Genomic DNA, 24,030 nt, shown 5'->3' on the forward strand with positions numbered 1-24,030 from the left:
ATGTTTCTCCATGCGCTAAAGTTTTCCCAGAATAAATTGCTGAACTAACAAAACGTGGGCAAGATTCTCTGGCTTCCCAGCCGCGTGTTTCCTGCCAGCGGGTTGTTTGCTAGCGGTGGGATTCTCTAATCCTGCCACTGTCAATGGGAATTCCCAGTGATGTCACCCAACACTGGTGGGAAACCCATGGGCGAAGGTGCACTGCCAGCAGAACCGGAGAATCCCACTGGCACGAATGGCCAGAGAATTCCGGTCCTTGCCTTTTTATACTACCAGTGTTGCTGTAAAACCCTTCACTTTTTAAAAAGCTATACTTTACTATAAAGGTACACAAAGTTCATAGTTACTGCTGAACAGCCTCACAGGCCCGGACAAACGATGTTAATATGTGGAAAGTCAAGTTTCTCCATCATATTTAAAAAAAACACTTATTTTAAACAAACTATTTTCAAAATATGTTTATGGTATTTCAGTTTCTACCTCAATCTCATCTGCATGTGCTGATCATTTATTTCACTTTCTGTAAAATTTTAATCAGAAGTGAAAATTCAGTGTATTTTACTTCATGTTCTGCTGTCTGATTTGTTTGATTGCTTCCTCTGCTTGATGGCATCATTGTTGGGGGGGCCCCTGGAGATCTCCCTGTCTTGGCACCAGATTCAAACTAATGTCGGGAAAGGAGACACTCAGGTCAAAGAGATCACTTGATCCTTGTGGACCGCTTTCTTTGTGGTCAGTTGCTGGCAAAATCAGGTCCATAGTGTATGAGAAGAGCCATCAACACCTCCTGTCTACTTCCAACATGCATCCACAGCAATGTACTCATAAAAGGAGCAAAATAGCAGATTCCAAATCCTTTAAAAATTCTGTCCATCGTCTTACTTTGTTATTCCTAAGATTTTGACAGTTGATAACATACTGAAATAATCATTTGAACCATTTTTGTAATCAAAGCATAATTTTTGCGGTCCTTGAAATAGAAAATATCTACAGTGGGACAAGGCTGCTGCAGGAAAGTTGCCGACCTTATGTTTAGTATTAAATTTGCAATAATCTGACATTCAATAGCTTCCTTGCACTCCTACTGAAAATAAATTACTAAAGGAAAAATTATTTTAGCCCACTAATTATATTCTCAAAACTCATAATATTTTGTTTACATTGAATAATTTATTCTTAATCCACTACAAACATAAATTAAATTGATATTTGATAAGGTTTGGGTACATACACACATGCTATGAATGGAAGCAAACATATTTTTAATTGTAGTGATCAAAGTTGATCAAAACAGGGTTGGCATCACAATCAAATTATCCACTGCCTGAGGTTATGAACTTGTTAAGCAGTTGCTATTGATTTCATTGGAAAAATGGCAGATCTGTATTCAAACTGTCCCTAAAAGGCAAAAATCTTTAAAATTGTTTATGAAGCTCTGCTCTACAGAAAACCTCGCTCGGCAACATAATGATATTCATGCACAGCAGGACCAAATGTATCATATGTTTCAACCGCATGTGTAGATAATGTTATTTTTTTAAAAAGGGGAAAATTAGCATGCTAATTTTGTTTAATCTGGCAGCACCAATTGAAGAACGTACAAGTGTATGCAGCTTTACACAGGGACCTGTCATTTCAAATTTCTGGATCAGCAACACAGTAGATTTCAGTTTCGAGCTGTCACAGCAGCTTTCAATTCACTGAGGTTCTTAAGCAAGCACGACTTTGAATATTTTTCTCTTTTATCTGACACGCTTCCTCTTCAGAGTCAGCAACAATAGCAAAATGATTAATGTTACATCTGTGTTACAAAGTAAGTCTCAAACAAGATTTGGACGAATCCAAGTTGCTCCCATTTAAGAATCTTTATAACGCTTTATCTAATCCAGACCATTTAAGTGTAATTCTCCCTTTAAAATGAATCAGTCCCCATCTGAATCCAGGTGCAGATGTGGATGCATGTCATTACATTGGGCAACTGGATGCCCAAATAAATTTTCTTGCTGTAGTTGATAGGCAGCGAGTTAATTAATTTATCGCTGTATGATCTATTCCATCAGTTTTCTGTGTGATCTCGTAGCTATATTAGAAACATATTTCATAATATCAAAGAAAAGATCTTTTAGTGGACAAGTCATTAGGGATATCAAAATCAGCATGACAATTTTGTACAACTTTATGAGGTAAAAGTGGGTGGTCAGGAGCAATGTGCCCCCCCCCCCCCCCCCTGAAAACTGAGAATGCAGATAATGTCAATTAAAATAAGGAAATGATTAACATGCATCAGTATTTAACAGTACAGGAAGAGGCCTTCCTTATTCAGGGTAAGAGAGAGAAACCAAGGAATTATAGATCAGTTTGCCTAATTTTTGTTGTGAAATTACCGGAGTTTATGATAAAGGATGGAGTGACTGAACAAGTTGAAAAAATTCATCTGACTTAAGAAAGCCAGCATGATTCCGTCATGGGAATCTTCAAAGGAGAAGGCAGGAAAATTGAAAGAAAAAGCTGTTTTCTTTCATTGAAAATGAAGAACAGACCGAATAACACCAAGAAGAAATAGTTGCTAATGTTACTTTCACACAGCGGAATCCAGAGTCAATTAATGATGGGCGGAATGTGTATTGGTACGTGACCCTTGGATTTCAGGTGACTTCAAGTAATTTTCTAATATCTAGCAGGGTGGTGGAAGAGTTCCACCCCTCTCCAGGAAAGGTAGTGGGATTGGATCTAATATTGAAAAAAAGATTTAACTTCCTAGGAAACACAGGTTCAAATACCACCATGCCAGCTGATGGAATTTAAATGTAATTGAAAGTTAGTCTCCATTATGATGACAATGAAATTATCTTCAATTGTCATTAAAAAAAACCCCATCTGATTCTCTAAAGTCCTTTAGGGAAGAAAATCTGCAATCTTTGCCTGGTTTAGTCTGTGGCTGACTCGTAACTATTCACTGAAATGGCTTAGTGAGCCATTCAGTTTAAAGGTAATTAAGGATGGGCAACAAATGTTGGCCTTGCCAGCAACGCCCACATCCCACGAAAGAACAAAAAGAAAACAAAATCCATTGATAGCGAATTCACAATCCCAGGTCAGTGAACCCAAACTTTAAAAATGGTTGCCTGGATATTGGGGCGGCATGGTGGCACAGTGGTTAGCACTGCTGCCTCACAATGCTAGGGACTCCGATTCAATTCCGGCCTTGGGTGACTGTCTGTGTGGAGTTTGCACATTCTCGCTGTGTTTGTGTGGGTTTCCTCCGGGTGCTCTGGAGATGTGTCCAAAGATGTACAGGTTAGGTGGATTGGCCATGGTAAATTGCCTGTTAATGTCCAAAGATGTGCAGGTTAGGTGGATATGCGGTGTTACGGGGATAGGATGGGCGGGTGGGTGGACCTGGATGGGATGCTCTTTCAGAGAATCAGTGCAAGCTCAATGGGCCGACTGGCCTCCTTCTGCACTGTAGGGGTTCTATGGATAACAACCACTATGTTGAAACAACCACTATTCCAAGTCCAGTTTCTGTCTCTCTTGTACACTGAGTTGCTTTCATTTCTTTTCCTCTCTTGTACCACAGTCATTTAGTACCACAGTCATGCTTTCTACCTTTCCATCTTACAACAAGGCTGGGGGGCTTTTTCTTAAAGTTCCTCCTGTTCTCTGGTTTATTTCTACAGCACCATGGGATGTTCTGTAATTATGAAATGTAAGTTGTTTCTTTCCTTGGGACTGTATAATCCAATAGTACAAAAGGAGGCCATTTAGCCCACCGTGCTATAGTGCCAGCTTTTTAAATGAGCTATCCAATTAGCTCTACTCTTCCAATTCATTTCCATAGCCCTCAACAGTTTTGCCCAGATTTTCACTCCCAGGTCAGGTGCACAGGGATAAGAGAATTCCCCAGTCTGTGAACCCAACATTTAGAAATGGTTACCTGGATATTGGATTATTGATTTGAGCTGGGGGAGGGGGGCGGGGGGGAGACAGCGGAGGAGGGCTTTAGGGCATGTGGTGGTGGTGATGGAATTTAAATGTAATTGAAAGTTAGTCTCCCCCCCCACCCCCCACCCATCCACAACTACCATGCTCATGCACCTAATATCCACCATGGGGAAACCCAAGGACCCATGCAGAAATTTGATAAAATAACGTTCTAGAAAATAAAGTTCCAAGTGTCTATTCAGACTTTGGTACACTGAAAAAAAATTGGAAAAAAGCTAACTACGTTTACATTCCATCAGCTAAATAAAGCCTTTCATTCAACAACAACTTTTAATTCAAGCGTATAATACTTTAAAACAACAAACATTTGAATTCTTAGTCCCACATCAAAGGGTCTATAAGCACTTGTAGCTGTCAATCAAAATGAAAAATAGCAGGCATGGTGCTGTGATAATGAATGGTTGTGAAATCAATCATAGAACATAGAACATAGAAAGCCACAGCACAAACAGGCCCTTCGGCCCACAAGTTGCGCTGATCATATCCCTACCTCTAGGCCTATCTATAGCCCTCAATCCCATTAAATCCCATGTACTCATCCAGAAGTCTCTTAAAAGACCCCAACGAGTTTGCCTCCACCACCACCGACGTCAGCCGATTCCACTCACCCACCACCCTCTGAGTGAAAAACTTACCCCTGACATCTCCTCTGTACCTACCCCCCAGCACCTTAAACCTGTGTCCTCTCGTAGCAACCATTTCAGCCCTTGGAAATAGCCTCTGAGAGTCTACCCTATCCAGACCTCTCAACATCTTGTAAACCTCTATCAGGTCACCTCTCATCCTTCGTCTCTCCAGGGAGAAGAGACCAAGCTCCCTCAACCTATCCTCATAAGGCATGCCCCCCAATCCAGGCAACATCCTTGTAAATCTCCTCTGCACCCTTTCAATGGCTTCAACATCTTTCCTGTAATGAGGTGACCAGAACTGCGCGCAGTACTCCAAGTGGGGTCTAACCAGGGTCCTATAAAGCTGCAGCATTATCTCCCGACTCCTAAACTCAATCCCTCGATTAATGAAGGCTAGTACGCCGTACGCCTTCTTGACCGCATCCTCCACCTGCGAGGCCTATTTAAGAGTCCTATGGACCCGGACCCCAAGGTCCTTCTGATCCTCTACACTGCTAAGAATGGTACCCTTCATATTATACTGCTGCTTCATCCCATTGGATCTGCCAAAATGGATCACTACACACTTATCCGGGTTGAAGTCCATCTGCCACTTCTCCGCCCAGTCTTGCATTCTATCTATGTCTCGCTGCAACTTCTGACATCCCTCCAAACTATCCACAACACCACCTACCTTGGTGTCGTCAGCAAACTTACCAACCCATCCCTCCACTTCCTCATCCAGGTCATTTATGAAAATGACAAACAGCAAGGGTCCCAGAACAGATCCCTGGGGCACTCCACTGGTCAGTGAACTGATCATGCAGCACTAAACCAGTAATGGAAGCTCTCAGGCTTATGTCAACAACGAGTGAAATGCCAAGCAATCATTTTATTCACACAATTCATTTCAAAGATTTTAAGGGCAAAGTTATTAATATATTTCAAGAAAAGCAGGAGTCCCAAACTCTAATCCCTGCAATATAAAACTTCCTTCAACCTGAAAATCTTCCTTTAACTACGACTCTCAGTTTCCAGTCACACAGTCAAGGACATATCCATGTTGTTACTGTCCATTTTATTCCCTGAGGTATAATTTTTCTCAAGTCTGTTGTGTGGCACCATAACAAATGCCTTTTGGAAGTCCATGTACACAACATCTACAGTATTGTCCTCATCAATCCTCTCTGGTACCTCATCAAAGACTCCAGAAAGTTAATGACACAATTATATAATTTTCCCTTAAGGAATCCATGCTGCTTTCATTAATTAACCCATGTGACTGTTAATTTTGTCCCAGATTATTGTTCATATAAATTTCCCCCATACTTGACTGGCATGTAATTGTTTGGCTTAACTTTGTTGAACAAGGGTGTGTGTAACATTTGCAACTCTACGGTCCTCTGGCCCAACCGCAATTGAATGGAAGCAACTGATGACTTAAATAGCCAATTGCCTCCATATACAATGCATGTGCAAAATGTGCCTTGGCTTTGAACCCACCCCTGTGAAAATGGGAAGTGCCTTGTTTCAGGGTGGGCTTCGGGTTTTCAAGCATTTCTGCTATTTTCACGAGGGAGATGAAAGTCAGAGCCCTTGTCTTTTGGATGAGGAGTTAAAGTGAGGCCAAATCTGCTCTCCCAGGTGGTGGAGTTCTGGTAAATATTTATCTCATAAGCAACATCATTAAAACAGGTTTTCTGATCATTATCACACTGATGTTCAGGGAGCTTGCTTGGTATAAGATGGCTGCTGGGGTCCATAGGAAAATCAGATATAGCAGCATTAGGTCATTCGGTTCCTCCAGCCTGCTCCGCCATTCAACAAGATCATGGCGAATCCTCTCCCTCAAACAGCATTTTCCCAAACCATCTCCATATTCCCTGAAATCTTTGATGTCCCTCATTAGCTGTAAAGTGATTTGGGCCAACCTGAGGTCACAGTTCGCATATAAGTGTAAGATTTAAAAAGAAACCCAAACAATTCCTTTTGAAAGAATGCTTGGGAGGAAAGGGTGATCCAAAACTCTCCAACTGTGGGATTTTCTGAGAGTCATTTCTGGGTCTATTGTAGAGTGATGATTGAGATTGATTGCTATAATTAGGTAACAACTCCATTATCACTGCATCATGTGACTACTAGGATTTTTCACTATTGCCACTACGTATTACTTTATGCGATGACTCAACAACAATCAGAGGCTTAGGCCTCCTTTAACATATCTCGTTATCAGCCTATCACATAACCTCGTGCACATATAAAATTGCGTTCTTGTAAGTGAGGGTTGTTGGACATTTGTAATTGATGAAGTCATCAGTGATGGACGGTGGCAAATGGTTGAAAGCTGTATTTCTTTTGCAATATATAATTCTTGAATTAATAACATACCAGAAATTTCCAAAGTAGTAGTTAAAAACTTAAAAATACTTAAACATTATCAGTCTTACATAGTATACCTTGGGTTAGACACAAAACTTACATGTGAGTATATCAATTTTGACAAACATGTTTTTTGGTAGACTATTATTCCTCATAATGAAAGAAATGGCAAAACAATTTCTTTGTATACAAGTCTAAAAATCTAGAGGTCGGAAAAACATTAATAAACCTTCTACTAAGCTGTACTTTAGTTCCTGAGGTTCATTAATCAGACTGAAGGAGCAGAATCTTTGGAGCTCATGCAGTTTGCCTCAGGTGAATGTCAATCTGTTTCTGCTAACATGACTAAATAGTAGTCTGGTGCAATACTGCATGGAGAAATGATTTTCATTTAGTTTGTTCCAGCATCTTGAATCCAAGCCTACAACAGCTTAATGCCCAGCCTGTGCTGCAGAGTGAATACTATAATAACATAACTTTTAGTTTCTTCAAGGTATGCATTTCATGGAAGTGATGTATGTTTCATCATATGAAATATTTGAAATTTTAGCTGATGATCCATTGTAACATAATGTGAAATATAGTAGACTTTTATAAGTAACTTAGTGGCTGTATTTAAGACCATAAGACATAGGAGCAGAATTAGGCCACTCAGCCCATCGAGTCTGCTCTGCCATTCAATCATGGCTGATATTTTTCTCATCCCCATTCTCCTGCCTTTTCCCATAACCCCTAATTAATCAAGAACCTATCTATCTCTGTCCTAAAGACACTCAATGACCTGGCCTTCACAACCTTCTGCGGGAAAGAGTTCCACAGATTCACCACACTCTGGCTGAAGAAATTCCTCCTCATCTCTGTTTTAAAGGATCGTCTCTTTAGCCTGAGGTTGTGCCCTCTGGTTCTCGTTTTTCCTACCAGTGGAAACATCCTCTCCACGTTCACTCTATCCAGGCCTCGCAGTATCCTGTAAGTTTCAAGAAGATCTCCCCCATCAACATTCTAAACTCCAACAAGTACAGACCCAGAGTCCTCAACCGTTCCTCATAAAACAAGCCCTTCATTCCAGGGATCATTCTTGTGAACTTCCTCTGGACCCTTTCCAAGGCCAGAACATCCCTCCTTCCCAAAACTGCTCACAATACTCCAATGGGGTCTGACCAGAGCCTTATACAGCCTCAGAAGTGCACTGCTGCTCTTGTATTCTAGCCCTCTCAACATGAATGCTAACATTACATTTGCCTTCCTATCTGCCGACTGAACCTGCACGTTAACCTTAAGAAAATCTTGAACAATGACTCCCAAATCCCTTTGTGTTTCTGATTTCCTAAGCATTTTCCCATTTAGAAAATAGTCTATGCCACCATTCCTCCTTCCAAAGTGCATAATCTCACACTTTTCCACATTGTATTCCATCTGCCACTTTTTGCCCACTCTCCTAACCTGTCCAAGTCCTTCTGCAGCCCCTCTGCTTCCTCAATACTACCTGTCCCTCTACATATCTTTGTATCATCTGCAAACTTAGTAACAGTGCCTTCAGTTCCTTCCTCCAAATCGTTAATGTGTATTGTGAAAAGTTGTGGTCCCAGCACTGACCCCTGAGGCACACCACTAGTCACCGGCTGCCATCCTGAAAAAGAACCCTTTATCCCCACTCTCTGCCTTCTGCCAGTCAGCCAATCCTCTATCCATGCCAGGATCTTACCCTTAACACCATGGGCTCTTAACTTATTTAATAGTCTCCTATGCGGCACCTTGTCAAATGCCTTCTGGAAATTTAAATAAATCACGTCCACTGGTTCTTCTTTATCTAACTTCCTTGTTACCTCCTCAAAGAACTCTAACAGATTTGTCAGACATGACCTCCCCTTGACCTCCCCTTGACAAAGTCATGCTGACTCAGTCCTCCTTCATCATGCACTTCCAAGTACTCTGCGATCTCATCTTTCATAATGGACTCTAAAATCTTGCCAATGACCGAAGTCAGGCTAATCGGCCTATAATTTCCTGTCTGCTGCCTCCCTCCCTTCTTAAACAGCGGTGTTACATTCGCTATTTTCCAGTCGTCTGGTACCCTCCCTGTCTCCAGTGATTCCTGAAAGATCATCACCAATGCCTCCACAATTTCCTCAGCTATCTCTTTAAGAACCCTGGGGTGTAGTCCATCCGGTCCAGGGAATTATCCACCTTCAGAACTTTCAGTTTCCCCAGAACCTTCTCCTTAGTGATGGCCACGACATTCACCTGTGCCCCCTGACTCTCCTGGAGCTCTGGCATCCCACTGGTGTCTTCCACCGTGAAGACTGATGCAAAGTAACTATTCAGTTCCTCTGCCATTGCTTAGTTTCCTATTATTACTTCTCCAGCCTAATTTTCCAGTGGTCCAATGGCTATTTTTGCCTCTCTCTTACCTCTTATATATTGAAAAAAACTCTTCCTATCTTCTTTTATATTACGAGCTAGCTTACACTCTCATTTCATCTTCTTTCCCCTTATTGCTTTTTTAGTAGTCCTCTGCTTGCTTTTAAGGCTTCCCAATCCTCTGGCTTCCCACTAATCCCATTTCCTCCTTCTTGGGATGAATTTCTGTTATGCCTCCCGAATAACTCTCAAAAACTCCTGCCATTGCTGTTCCACTGTCTTCCCTGCTTGGCTCCCTTTCCAATCAACTCTGGCCAGCTCGTCTCTCCTGTCTTTGTAGTTACCTTTATTTAATTGAAATACCATTACATCTGATTCCAGCTTCCCCCTCTCAAACTGCAGGGTAAATTCCATCATATTGTGGTCACTGCTCCCTAAGGGTTCCTTCACCTTAAGTTCCCTAATCAAGTCTGCCTCATTACACATCACCAAATCCAGAATTGCCTGTTCCCTAGTAGGCTCTGTCACAAGCTGCTTAAAAAAAAACATTTCTTAGACATTCCACAACTTCCTTTTCTTGGGATCCACTACTTCCCTGATTTTCCCAGTCCACCTACATGTTGAAGTCCCCCATGATTATTGTAATATTGCCTTTTTTATCTGCTTTTTCTATCTCCTGATTTATTTTCTGCCCCACATTCTGACTACTGCTAGGGGGCCTCCCAGCAGGGTCTTTTTACCTTTGCAATTCCTCAACTCTATCCACAGAGATTCTGTGCTTCTGATCCTATATCACTTCTTGCCATTGATTTAACTTCATTCCTTACTAACAATGCAACACTTTGTTGCCTCTCAAGATAAAGCATTGCTTTGTGATTCTTAAAACTCGATTAATTCCATAAAAAATGTTTAAGTGTCATATTCACTTTGGTATTTTTATGTATGATAGCCTTGTTACAGAGAATCCTCTGACATGATTATGAAAGTTCGATATGTTTGGTATGGTTGCTCAGTACAACTTTACCAATTAACATTAAAAATGACTTGCCTCACACCACATTCTGTAGGTCATTATTCAACTTATTTAAGGATTTTATGCTAATTTGATGAGTAATCAATGGCCCATATTGGATCTACAAATTAAGTTGCCAGAGTGGAATTACTTTATCTTGGTTTAGGATGTCCAGATGCCTAGATATTAACAATCTTGCCTTTATCAGCATTATGCACTCTGCATACAGATTAAAGAATCATGGTAAGCATACAAACTCCTGAGCTCCGAGAGATGACTCTCCCCTAGACTACAGCTATTGATGTAGCATTTCAGAAAATATGAGCTGACGGATAGACGGATAGTGCTCTAAAACAACATTCATGCTTAACCTTAAACAATATACTGAATACATTTTTTATAGAAATGCTGGTACAATATATTAATATTTGCTCCTGAGCGCAAGAGACAAAAGGTGGATGCTGCCCACTTTAATTCCTCTTCCTCCCTCAGACCCCACACTCTAAAATGGTGTTGGCGACCATGGACTTCCGTTGGATTGGTCCATGATCATGCATGGCAAAGTAATGCGGTGGTTTGCCATTGCCTTCTGCTGTGCGGTTAACCAGGATACTCTCCGACTCTTATCACTTGCCGTCAAGCATATTAGAAGGATTTGTAGGTTGACAATCAACTCGTTTGGCCATATTATGAATGCATCTTGTGTGGCCTTCAAGTCATGAATTGGGACTTGAACCAAGAGGTTCAGGCCCAGACGTAAGGTGCTCCAACTCCGTTATGAGATTTCCCTCACACTTTAATTACAAATAGTAAGTTTCAAAAAATTTACTCAGAAGCAAAAACTTATTTTGATATTCTGAACTGACTATTATGAGCTTCAGCAGAAGTCCAATTTCTAAGTGCATCTTTAACCACAACCATTGCCACTTGTTTATGCTCTGTAATATGAATAGAATAACAAAACTGTGCCAAGTTTATGAACTATAGGTATGCTTTAAAATATTCCAGGGATTTGCGAAACAATAATAAGTTTCACTCAAAATTCTGTAAAATGCTACATAGCATAACTCTGGAGAACAAATTAGTACAATAATGTTGTCGAAGTAGGAATTTGCTCCATGAAAGTGAAACACTGAAGTCCTTTGATAATGTGTTGAAGTAATACTGCAAGATAGAACACTCAGCCAAGTACTGAGTTTGTAAGTCAACAACTGAAACCGAACATTTTTAAATAATGTATGGAGCTTCCTTTAATCGAGTTTATGAACAGCAATTATGTCTCAGGCAATATTGACTCCCACCATCATGTACACCAGAGTTACAGTACAAATGTTAATGAAAAATTTAAAAAGCTGAAAAATATTCTGGCAAATGGACTCACAAAAATAATTCACTACAGATTTGAAATATAATTCAATGGTGTTGGTTGGATGCAGCACAGTCTACATGATCCATGATATATCCATTTTGCAACTGCATAATTTCTTAGCAACAAAATTATTGTAAAGTTAAATTGGAGTGTAGCTCAGGAATAACCCATCAATTTTCCTGCATAATGCGTCAGTGCTCCAGGCTTCACCTGGGTACTACGGGTGGAATTTTCCCATCTCAGACTCAATCCTGTGACGGGGGCAGGGATGGGCAGTGTTTCCCATTGCAGAGGCCATTGGGAAATCATGCTATATCCTCCTGCCCCGACATCATTAATTAGGCATACAGGGATTTTGCACCCTCTTCAATGACGGGGTGGACTTGATGGCGCACATCCCACTGTCATACCCGGGAGCATATTGAAAAATGTTTGATCAGCAAGGGAATCAAGGGTTACCAGCGTCAAGGGCTGAGGAGGTGGTGGGCAGACACTGAAGTGGAGTTGAAGCCACAGTCAGATCAGGCGTGACCTAATTGAATGGTGGAGCAGGCTCAAGGTGCCAACTGGCCTACTCCTGTACTCTTGTGCATTGATACTTCAACTAAAAACTTAAAGAATGTAAGAAACCAATTCACTCTTTGGATTCTCTCCATGTATCAAAGTCATGAGTAGAAATTACTATGATCCTATTTACTTTCCCCAGATGCCGTTCAGAGGTTCCTCAGTTCTATTAACCTATATCTCAGAAGCACTTAGCTGGGTTGAGCCCTTTTTTAACTCAGAATATTTGGCAAGCATCTCCAATGATTTGAAGTGTGTCCACTATTGAGGAACAAGCTTCTCATCTCAATAGGGTTTATCATAAAACACAAAGTGCTTCTGTTACTCGCAGTACCGCTGTGATTGGACTTGTGTTTCATTGCAATACAGAAATACAATGGTGCTGATTTTTAATTTGCTGGCTGGGTGTAAAACTGGTGTTGTAGATTGGCTTCCCCTTAGAAGAAATGGCATGATTTTCATTGAAATGGAAAGAAAAAATAGGTGATTTCTTTAATAGGCAGTGAATCCACAATGTCAGTTTTATGTCCAGGCGGCAAGTTGTTTAAATAGAGTTGATTGATTTGTGATTGTGACCAAATACCATTGAAGAGATTCTGAAACACTCTGCATCCATTGAGCCTGATGCTACATTATGATTAGGTCCCCCCCCCCCCGTCGATGTGCCCTTTATTTTTTAATTAAAAGATTAATCTGGTCGAGGATTAGCCGTTTTCAAAACCACATTGGTGTTTATTAAAGGTGTTAATTAAACCTGTTAATCCTTCTTGTTAATGTGTTAATAGAAGCGGCTCAGTTCTGGCAATCTATAGTGATTGCTTTTGTTGCTGTTGTTCCACTCAAACAGAGATTTAAAGGTCTGGCTTATTTCCATCCTTCCTTATGTGTTTTCTCAAAGCCTACATAGCACTGACTTTGAAACAAGATGTGCAAAGAGAGTACATGCACCTCCCAAAATGTCTGTAACATTTCTTGATATAAGCTCTGACCAACACGAATTGTTTGTGGCTTATTCCTGAACAAAGAAATATCAACCGAGCCACTCTATAACATGCTCTTTGAAATCAACAGACCTTTACGTGGAGACATATTTGTTAAGAAGAATAGAGGGCATCTTACCAAGAGGTTGTCCTGCAACTATTCTGGAATTCTCCCCCGCCACTGCTGCACGTGCATTCCTTTCACTCATGTATTGTACAAATGCATATCCTTTGTGCACAGAGCAGCCAACTATCTTTCCATATTTGGCAAAAATAGCTTCTATATCAGCCTTTTTCACAATGGCTGTGTTGAGGTTGCCAATGAAGACTCTGGAGTTGATGGATCTGGGATCATTCTTATTGGTAACATTGCTGGTCTGTGTTTTGCCAGTCATTGTAGATTATCTTCGCCTAAGAGAGAAGAAAAATAATTCAACATCTCAGAATTATTACAGCTGCTCAGCCAGGATAATGAACTTTAAATCCAAGTCACAAAGACCAAATACCTTTCCTCCTCTTGAGATCTGTAGGGCTCTTTAAACTCGCTGCTTAAGATTCATCTGTGAACATCCATTATTGTCTATATCATCTCCAACCTACTCATTTAGTTAGCAAATTAGTGCCATTCAAATTACACACAGTTGGGACTCAGCGTAATTTTAAATAATGGATTGATATTTTGACATTTTCTTAGTAAACACCAGGCATGTATTCTCTGAATTGAAGAAAAGTGTGTTTAGAATTCACCTAATATTTCACCTACTGTACTAAGTTCTTCATTCATATTTTATGATTCTGTTTCCTACAAAAACATGCTACAAATAAGAACCATTGGGAATTACTGACTATTATTTTGGAAACATTCTGAGGCTGGAAGTTGGACTATAAGGTTGTATCCTTGGTCCAAGATGAAGCCTGTTTCAAGATAGCAGTGGTGAGTTTGATGATCCTTGCTGTAGCAGGAGATTGGTCGCATCCAAATTCAGCTCAAGGTCACGATGCAGAGGTGTTATGAATAGCATACAAGGCAGCACTTATCTACTTGGAGCACTAAAATCAGAGGACATGCCCTACACTTGAATGGTGATGAATTGAAATTGGATTTCCAGAAACAAGAGCCATGGAAAGAGGCAGTGGGAAGTGTAGGATGGGGTGCTGCTTATAGGGGGTCAGATTTCTCTTGGGGAACTCAGTAAGGATTAACTACAAGGTGCCTACTAAATTTTCTGCAGGTATCCCACACAACAGCATTCTATTGAGTGCCAAAGACCATAGTCAGGAAGGGAGATCACATGGTGGATTAGCCATGGTAAATGCACAGGTTTACGGGGGGGGGAGGGGAGGGGTAGTAGGCATGGGTAAAATGCTTTTTCAGAGAGTTGTGCAGACTCATTGGGCCCCCCTCTCACTGTAGGGATTCTATGGCTCAATGGAGGAATTGTGGAAGTGGTGTGGGGAGCGAAGGTGTGGGAGGGTTGGGGGATGGTGAGGGGCTGGGGGAGGGAAATCACAGTGTGCAATGTGATGATATTAGTGTAACTGATATGGATATATTATATATATATATATCGTTTTATTGTGTTTGAGGGGAATGTTTAAAAATTCAGCTTTATGTTTCAGGCAGTCGGTATGTTTGGAGGGTATGCAGCTCACATGCTGGGGGAACAGAATAATCACTCATTTTAGCCTTGCAAGTGGTTATGTTAAGTTGTTAATGGTCTTTTGTTTACTTAAGTTCCCCTGGGATTTCCGATTAGAGAGACTGACAGGGTCACGGAATGATATAGTTATGTGCAGTCCTGGGTCTGCAGCAGAGAAATAAGCCTTTTCTAGAAAACAGTTTGAGTTTTACAGCTGAAGCCTAGTTGAAGTTAAAAGGATTTTGCAGGTTTCTGGAACTCTATCTCTCTCTCTGACCTGAATGATTGCTGTGAGATACAGGGGTATATCACAGTGATCACTGTGAAACATCCTATCTTCTCATTAATGCCAAAATAACAAATAATCTAACTTCATAATATATGACGCACCCTAACAATGGACTTTGGCCTTTTCTTGTCTAACAATTTCTATATTCTTATGTTCTTTCATTCCACTTCAGTAAGGACCATATAGATGGTTGTGTTCAAAAGAAAGCATTGTGAAAACCCATGGACAGCCAGGTACTGAACCATATCACTTTGTGCTGCTATCTACATTTCATGTCCACATTTAATAAAATAAAATCTCTTTCAGGACATTTAGGGCACAACAAAAAAGTAGGAGCCTGAAGAGAAACATGGATCCGCAATCAATGACCCTCTGAGAAAGCCAGTAGTTCTGTAGAATTTTGTTGCCCACTCATAATTGACCTCCTTACTAATCTGCAAGAATCATAATGAATGTAATGGCCTGGAAGAAGCCTGACTTTGACAGCCAATGGTAGTGCCATACAGATGTTCTAAAGAGTGTGGAGGTCTTCTTGAAGAAGGCCATTTCAGTGCTGATGTGATTTATGTATGTAGGCTGTATGTCCCAACGACTGGTAGCTTGTATTAAACAGCACATACCTTTGATTGTTTGCAACTGGTAAAGAACTGACCGTACCCCACCAACCTGTACTTTCAAAACTCAAAACAACACGGGGGCAAAATCCCATGAGAGCGAGATAATGAGAAGCCCATCAGTAACCCCCCCCCCCCCCCAAGGCTCCTGCTATTGACTAACACGCAGGAAGGTCAGGAAGCTCATTTCCATATATTTAAATATAATGAGCAGGCTTTCTCACTGTATTGTCCCCCTCCCCTCCACCAATGTAACACGTGAGGTGGGGGGCGTGTGGTTTGCCTGTCTGCATGTGAGGGGCTCTTACTGTGGGTGAGGAAGGGGGGGGGGGGTGGTTCCTGTTTTTTTAAAAATTGGAGTATACTGCACCCTTTAAAAGCAACGCTTCAATATCGGGATTCCATGCACTGCTACCTTTTCCCAGCCCCATCTTATCAGCCCTACAGCAGGGGCCACACCTCCATTTTGTTTTGGCACAGAGTGCTGCACAATGTGGAAAGAAAAGCCGGCCATTCGGTTTGTGAGCTGCTTGCCGGCTTTCTCATCTCAACCAGTACTCTGTGCAGAAAATGGGAAATTCTGCCCATAGTGGGTGTGATTCTGAGATTGGACAATACTTGCTAAACATGCTGACCGTGCTAAGAATTACAGTGTAAACCAATTTAAGATTTTCCATCGGGTTCTCAGTGTGCCTAGAAGCCACATATATTCACACACAGGGCCCAGTCCTTTGCCGACAGAAGGATCATATCCAGACATTGTGCTTTTTCAACTAAACAAAAGCTTGGGAGACAGCCATGCCTTTGTTTTTTTTCCCCACGGCAATGCTTTGATCAATCAAAATCGATCTACCTACTTTGAATTTGAACAAAAGCTTGGCAGTTAACTGTTTCCTGTTGCATTTGCCATGGCAACAGCTCTACCACTCAGAGTTCACTTGCCAACCAATCAGCACTCTCTTCTCACGAATTGTTCTTTTACTGTTGGTATCCTTGCGATTTGATCTGATGAATGCAAAGCTGCAGAGACAACAGGCAAGATTTTTCGGCCACGCCCGCCCCAAAACTGGAAAATCCCACCTGAGGTCAACAGACATTTGCATGGTATGCCCCCTACCTGCTACAATTCCTGTGGTGGGCGAAAAGGGAAAATTCCCCCAAACATGACTCCTTTTTTTCAGCAATACTCAAGATAATACAAGTCATTCATGGTCTCCTAAGAACCTTCACTACTGACATTAACCGTGTTGTTACAGTAGACTGTTGTTGAGCAGCAGAATGCAACAGTACATGGTGTGAGGTATTTGCTATTACAAGCAGATCTTCCTGCTCTCTGTCCTCTGCCAAATTCAGTTCCAGTGGAGCACTGAATATAGCTCCCATACTGGCCAAAAGTCTAGAATATGAAATCGACTTCAAAGACAAACTCAATTTTTCTTCTTGATGCAAACTTCAGCTCTCTGCTCCATCTCTGCGCGATGATCACATCACACCAGTGCTGTATTCCTGTGTGTGACAAGAAGTGTCTGATCTGCCACACAAAATGCTATAACCACATGGATATTGCACATGGACACACACTAATCTTCTTACAGCAATGTTGTTGCAAAATGAGCAGCAAGCAAGTGCTGACATTGCTGGCCAGTGTTGTTCAATTACCATCAACATAAAAGTGTTATGCTAACGTTACAAAACACAAAAAAAAGAGAACATGAAAACTATAAAAGCGATAGTTAAAATAAGAAGACTTGGACAAGAAACTAAAAGAGAAAGGAACAAGGTGCACGCGCAATAAACTTAGCACACGGACAGAGGTTTATTTTTTTCAGCTCTCTGGCTATTTTACAAAGGACAAAAAGATTATTATGACCATATTTCTCTTCTGCCAAACCAGAAGATGAACAGAGTTTAGAGAAGTCGCTATAGCCATAAAACTCTCAACACGATCAGCAGTAAAATTTGCCGTTTTCAATTTGACAAAAGTCATAGATAACGTGTGCGTGTAATATATATATATATATTTATATTTAGAGGGAGAGAAAGAAACAACCCAGTTCCCAACATTGACAACTCTCACAATGTCATAGTGATTTCATGTATTCATAACAGGCAGAGTATTTTTTTGCCATCTGAGTTTGCATGATTATTAAAGTACTGAATCTAGTTGTGACTTTCCCTGGAATTCATTTTAATGAAAATATTCATTCGCAGCTCCATTTCTAGCTGCCTCGTCCCCAAATGATTCCCAGAAGCTTTAAGATGAACTCATTGATCAATCTGCACTTTAATAACTTTGCTACGAACCTTAAAATTTCATGACACGCTTCTTTCATCCATCCTTCCTAAACCATTTCAGCTCAGATATTTATATACACACACACACACACACACACACACACACACACACACACACACACATATATAATATATATATAATATACATACGGCATACAAGAAGTTTTTCCCTTTTGGTATCAGTTGCATTTATTAAGGTGTTTTTCATCAGCTGATTATCCAACACAAAAAGAAAAAACATTGCCGTGTTTACAAATTCTCAAAACAGGATTTAAAGAAATCCAGAGATGTACAATGGGACAATGACCATCCCACCCCGACCTCCAAACTATCGCCACACACATCATGAATAGGACATCCAAATGGTTAAAGCTTCTAGTGTGCCTGGGTAAGATGTTCTTTCTGAAGGCTGATGCAGACTTGATGGACCGAATGGTACTATTTAGGGATTCTATGATTCTAAGATACTTTGTGGATAATTAGACGATATTTAAATAACTGATATAAATAAATACCAAATGTAATTACATTAACTAAACAAAAGAATCAAATTGAATTGAGTACACATGTAGCTGCAATGTAATTTTAGCACATGCTTAACTCCTGCAGAGTGATAGTACAGACATGTCACTTTACTCCGTACTTGATAAATACCGTAGTAAAAAGCTTTGATATACAATATTTCTTATTAAATTTGGGTAAATGAGGCAAATATTTGTCTATTAAATAGAAAAGACCTGCAAGGAAAGCACAAATATATTTGAGCAGTTAGCAACTCGATGATCCAACGCAATATAGCAGCATTTGGCCAAGTGTGGCGCCAAGCAGCCTCAGTAAAATTAAAGTTAATGGGAATCAGAGGGAAAATACTCCACTAGTTAGAGTCACACCATGAACAAAGTAAGATGGTCATGGTTGTTGGAACCAGTTATCCCAATCCTAGGCCATCATTGCAGGAGTTCTTCATGGTGGTGTCCTAGGCCCAACGATCTTCAGCAACTTCACTAATGACCTTCCCTCCAACATAAGGAAAGTTGGGTGGTGTAGCAGCATTGTCAAAGAACCAGGTATCCAGGATAATTTTCTGGAGACCAGGGTTCGAATCCCACCATGGTAGATGACGGAATTTGAATTCTATCTGGAATTTAAAAAACCATTGTCGAGTGTAAAAACCCAACTGGTTCATAATACCTCTTTAGAGAAGGAAATCCACCATCCTCACCTGGCTGGGCTTAGATGTGACTCCAGACCCAATGTGCTGAACTCTTAAATGGCCTTTGAAATGGCTAAGCACTCAGTTCTATCAGACTGACACAAAGTCAAAGTCTTCCATCCCAGGGAGATGTGGTTTCCCTCTGCAATACAATTGCCTTGAGAGACCAGTAGTCTGTATTTTTGATAATGGAAGCTGTCAACCATTGATGTTAGTCAACTCCTGTTCATCTATCACCATCACCCATGAACCTCACCTGGACCCCACAAAGGGTATGTTGCAAAATCTAATAATTCAGCTTAGACAACGATACAGAGGGACCTTCTCATAGAGTTAAGCAAAGATGGATTTGAGTCACAGTCTTATCCCCTGTTTATGTTGGGGTAGCGGTGTGTTCAAGAGTTAAAGCGCAGTTATTGATTCTGTCAATAGCTGTACGCGTTGGAATCTTAAGAATGGACTCTTATCTCAATGTCCAATGCACACTTGGTATTCACGGTTAAGAAGAAGAGGAGTACAAATCAGCCACTTTTAATAACCCTGGGCTACAGGCGATTTTGGAGTCAGTCCCAGGCATGTTAGTGACCAACAAGCATGATTGTGGAAGGATGACCAGACTGAAAGAGACTAACACAATGATACATACTCCCGTGAAACAGTAATCTTATCCAGGAGAAGACAAAGAGTTTCCTGATATCTTGGCAGACTCAAGGAAGCAAAGAGCACGGAGAGGAGAAGACTGTTGTTAGAAAACGGACAAGGCACTATGGTCTCTTACTGTAGAGATAGCTACATTCATCTGTTCACTCTCTGGGATTGGTAAACCACTCTCATTTGTCATAGGTCGTATGCTTTCCCTGCCTGTTTAATTAATGGATCATATCTAAACTGTTTGTTCTTAATAAAGTACCTTAAGATCATTGAGCTCTTGACCCACCTCTTTGGTTAGTTTGTGACTTCCCGACCTTAAATCTTACAGACTGCAGCAACTTAAGAGGCCCGCTCACCATTATCGCCTCAAGGGCAATTAGGGATTGACAATAAATGCTGGCCTTGTCACTGACTCTCACATCCCGTGAAGGAATAAACAACTATGGTTGTGTTTGGAATATACCTACAAATTGATGTTGTTGTGATTTGCTGAGAGTAAGAAAGGTTTATTCACAATTGTGTTTTTTTGGTCTATTCGCAAAAATCACATGCACACTGGCTCAGTCAATGAAAAGAAAGAAGTACTAATTGTTTTAATTAGATGTGACCCGCATTTAGGAAATATGAGCACTTGCAATAATGTAGAGATGCAAAACCAGATGTTTATTCACCAGAATTTCTGTAGAATTAAACATTTTAATGATTAAAATGTAAGATCCACTTCAGAGATTGATGGTGAAAGGGCACACAAGTTATGTGAAAGGCTTAGCGCATGGCACATAGGGGAACATAGTTAAATACAGGATTAAGTAAGCCACTGTGGGCTCAGACATGCCAGAGTTGCATGTAGCACCCTCAACAATACATCGCTTAAAGAGCCAAAGGGCCCCATGATCTCAATGGTATGTCAATTTTGCAGCTGTCAAAACAATCAATCCTTCTGCAAGAACATTACTTGGTAGGACTGGAAATTTAGGTACCACACATTTGAAACAAAGCAAAGCAGTAGTCAACGCATGGCAAGTCAAGTTATCAATATTCACACACTGCATTTCAGAGAAAAAAGACTTCTTGTGTTTGATTTGAATATTGTTCATTACAATATAGAAACTCAATGCAAAATGGTCAAGTTGCAAATGATACCAAACTACACTGGACAAATGAATCAGAGGAAACTACTCAGAAATTAAAAAAGACTATTTAGTCCAATTCTTTCTGTAATTCTATATATGCACACATAGAATAACAACCTGTATTAAATTGGACCTTCTTAGTACACAGGAGGCAAGAATTTAATGAGCATAGGTATCTTGGAGAGTTGTGGGGTTGGAAGAGATTACAGAGAAAGGAAAGGGCAAGTCCTTGGAAGGATTTGAAAACAAGGTTGAGAATTTTAAAATCAAGGCATTTCTTAACCAGAAGCCAATAAAGGTCAGCGAGCAGAGGGTTAATAGGGGCATGGAATAAATTGCGAATGAAGACACGGGCAGCAAAATTTTGGACGACCTCAAGTTTACAGAAGGTAGAATGGAAGAACAGCCAGAATCACATTGGAATAGACAAGTCTAAACAAAGCAGAGACATGGATGAAGGTTTCAGCAGCAAATCAGCTGAGACAGGAAAGAAATTGAGCGATGTTATGGAGGTACTCAAAGGGGGACTTAGAGATGGCATGAATGGGAGTTTGGAAGCGCATCTCACAACTAAATGGGACACCAAAGTTGGAAACAGATTGGTTTAATTCTAGACTGTTTCCAGGGAGATGGGTTGAGTTGCTGGTTAAGGAACTGAGTTTGCAGTAGGGACCAAAAACAATGGCTTCAGTCTACTGCACACAGGAAGCAATGGACAGCACACAAATGTACTTAAGGATCTAAGAATAAAGCTGAAGGAGACCTAAGAATCTTGGTAGAATATGCCTCAAAATCCAATGGCAATACACCCAACCCAAACTTTAGGTGCTTAACATGGACTTTTAGTTCCAATATGCTGGACAGGGAGGGCAAGATCATTTCAATCCAAGTTCTCCATTTTATTGGTACAGGCAGAATCATAGGTGAAGAGGTTGTATGCGCAACCCCCCCACTGAAATATTGGGTTGTCCTGAGGTACCCGAAATAACCATATTGAGGCAAACCAGGATTACCTACAGTTTAAGAGGCAGTCCTTAAGGAGACACTGCGGGTTGAAAACAATAAAGTAAGATTTTAAAAAATATACTTAATTTAAAGTAATCTAAAGTTGACAGCGATGAAGGAGGTTGGGAGAAATGTCATTGTCCAGAGGATAGTTAGAATGCTTTACCACAGGAAATTATTAAGGCAGAGGCTATTGGATCTTTTAAGGAATATTTGAACATGTGGTTGAAGATCAAGATATAAGACTTAGGCAGAGGATCTGAAAATTGAAGAAGGTTTGGATTACTCCAGCAAGGAGTTACGATGGGAATGATGGTCCAAATAGTGTTGTATCATCATGTAATGATGATGGCTTCTGTTGGGTATAAATGATGTGGAAATGCCAGCATTGGACTGGAGTGGGCACAGTAAGAGGTCTCACAGCACCAGGTTAAAGTCCAACAGGTTTATTTGGAATCACGAGCTTTCGGAGCGCTGCTCCTTCATCAGGTGAGTGGGGAGGTAGGTTTCACAAACACAGCATATACGGACAAAGACAAAATTGCAAGATTGTGTCCAAGAGTCCAACCATTATCTTGCAAGTGTGTCTTTTTCTATATATGCCGTGTTTGTGAAACCTACCTCTCCACTCATCTGATGAAGGAGCAGCGCTCCGAAAGCTCGTGATTTCAAATTAACCTATTGGACTTTAACCTGGTGTTGTGAGACTTGTTGGGTAAAAAGAGAGTGCAGTGGCTGGAAATTCCAGAGTAGCTTGTGAATGTCCCTAACAAACATCTGTGAAGGTAGAATACATTAAGATACAAATAGCATTGTCCCCCATCTAAAATTGGGCTCTTGTTTACACACAGCAGAATATTATCATGCTCCAAATTCATGGCAACCTGTTGGCAATCCACTCAACATTCTCCCTCTCATTTGCCCCAGGAGTTAGATGTGGTTCTGGAAAATTAATATTGAAACTGTCCCAGGCCATTTAGTCCCTTAGGCCTATCCCCCATTCAATGAAATCATGGTTTATCCACGATTTAACACCATGCGCTGGATTTTATGTTGAGGGGGGGGGGTCATGTAAAATACGAACGATGGCAAGCACATTGCCTTCCCACCCCTGAAGTGTCCCCCCTTAACCCAGTAGGTGGGCAGGCACCAAAATCAGCAAATGGGTCACCATATTTAAATACATAATTAAGAGTCAATTCCTTTAAAGTAATGGGGCGGCACAGTGGCACTGCTGCCTCACAGCTCCAGGTACCTGGGTTCGATTCTCGGCTTGGGTCACTGTCTGAGTGGAATTTGCACATTCTCCCCATGTCAGTGTGGGTTTCTTCCAGGTGCTCCGATTTCCTCCCACAATCCAAACATGAGCAGGTTAGGTTGATTGGCCACGTTAAATTGCCCCTTAGTATCCCGGGATACATAGGTTAGAGGGATTAGCAGGGCAAATATGTGGGATTACGGGGATAGCGTCTGGGTAGGATTGTTGCTGATGCAGACTCGATGGGCTGAATGGCCTCTTTTTGCACTGTAGGGCTTCTATGATTCTTTGATCCTGTTAACAAGCCAATTGACTTGTAAATTATGCTGTCCACGCCATGATATATTTGGTGTGGACAGGCAGTTGGGAGAAGGGCAGGCCATTAAAAAAAAATTGTAAAGGTGGAAAAGAATGGGGGGCACATTATTTGGGGAGGGGCATGCCTTTTGTGCAATACCCCCAAATATGTTACCCACCCCTCCCCACCACCACCACTCTGTTCCTCCCAAAGTTTTGTGCATATGAAACCAAAACCCAGCTTGGATCTTGGGTGATGTAATCTCATTACTGACTCACATTCCGTCACTGACGTGTTAGTCTTGACTTTTGTGCTCAAGTCCCAGAGTGAGACTTGAACTCACAATCCAGAAGGAA

The 24,030-nt window shown here is 41.0% G+C and overlaps 1 protein-coding gene across 1 annotated transcript in view; it reads right to left on the reverse strand.

Moving 5' to 3' along the window:
- The window catches only part of LOC144495703 (RNA-binding Raly-like protein), a 481,162-nt gene extending 467,489 nt beyond the window's left edge, over nucleotides 1-13,673 (reverse strand). Inside the window, exon 1 of the mRNA XM_078216042.1 lies at nucleotides 13,418-13,673. Within this exon, the coding sequence (XP_078072168.1) occupies nucleotides 13,418-13,673 (256 nt within the window). The remainder of the gene's footprint in view (nucleotides 1-13,417) is intronic.
- Between the last annotated feature and the right edge of the window lie 10,357 nt (nucleotides 13,674-24,030).

The sequence above is a fragment of the Mustelus asterias genome, chromosome 7 (assembly GCF_964213995.1).
Source record: "Mustelus asterias chromosome 7, sMusAst1.hap1.1, whole genome shotgun sequence".
Taxonomy (NCBI): Eukaryota; Metazoa; Chordata; class Chondrichthyes; order Carcharhiniformes; family Triakidae; genus Mustelus; species Mustelus asterias.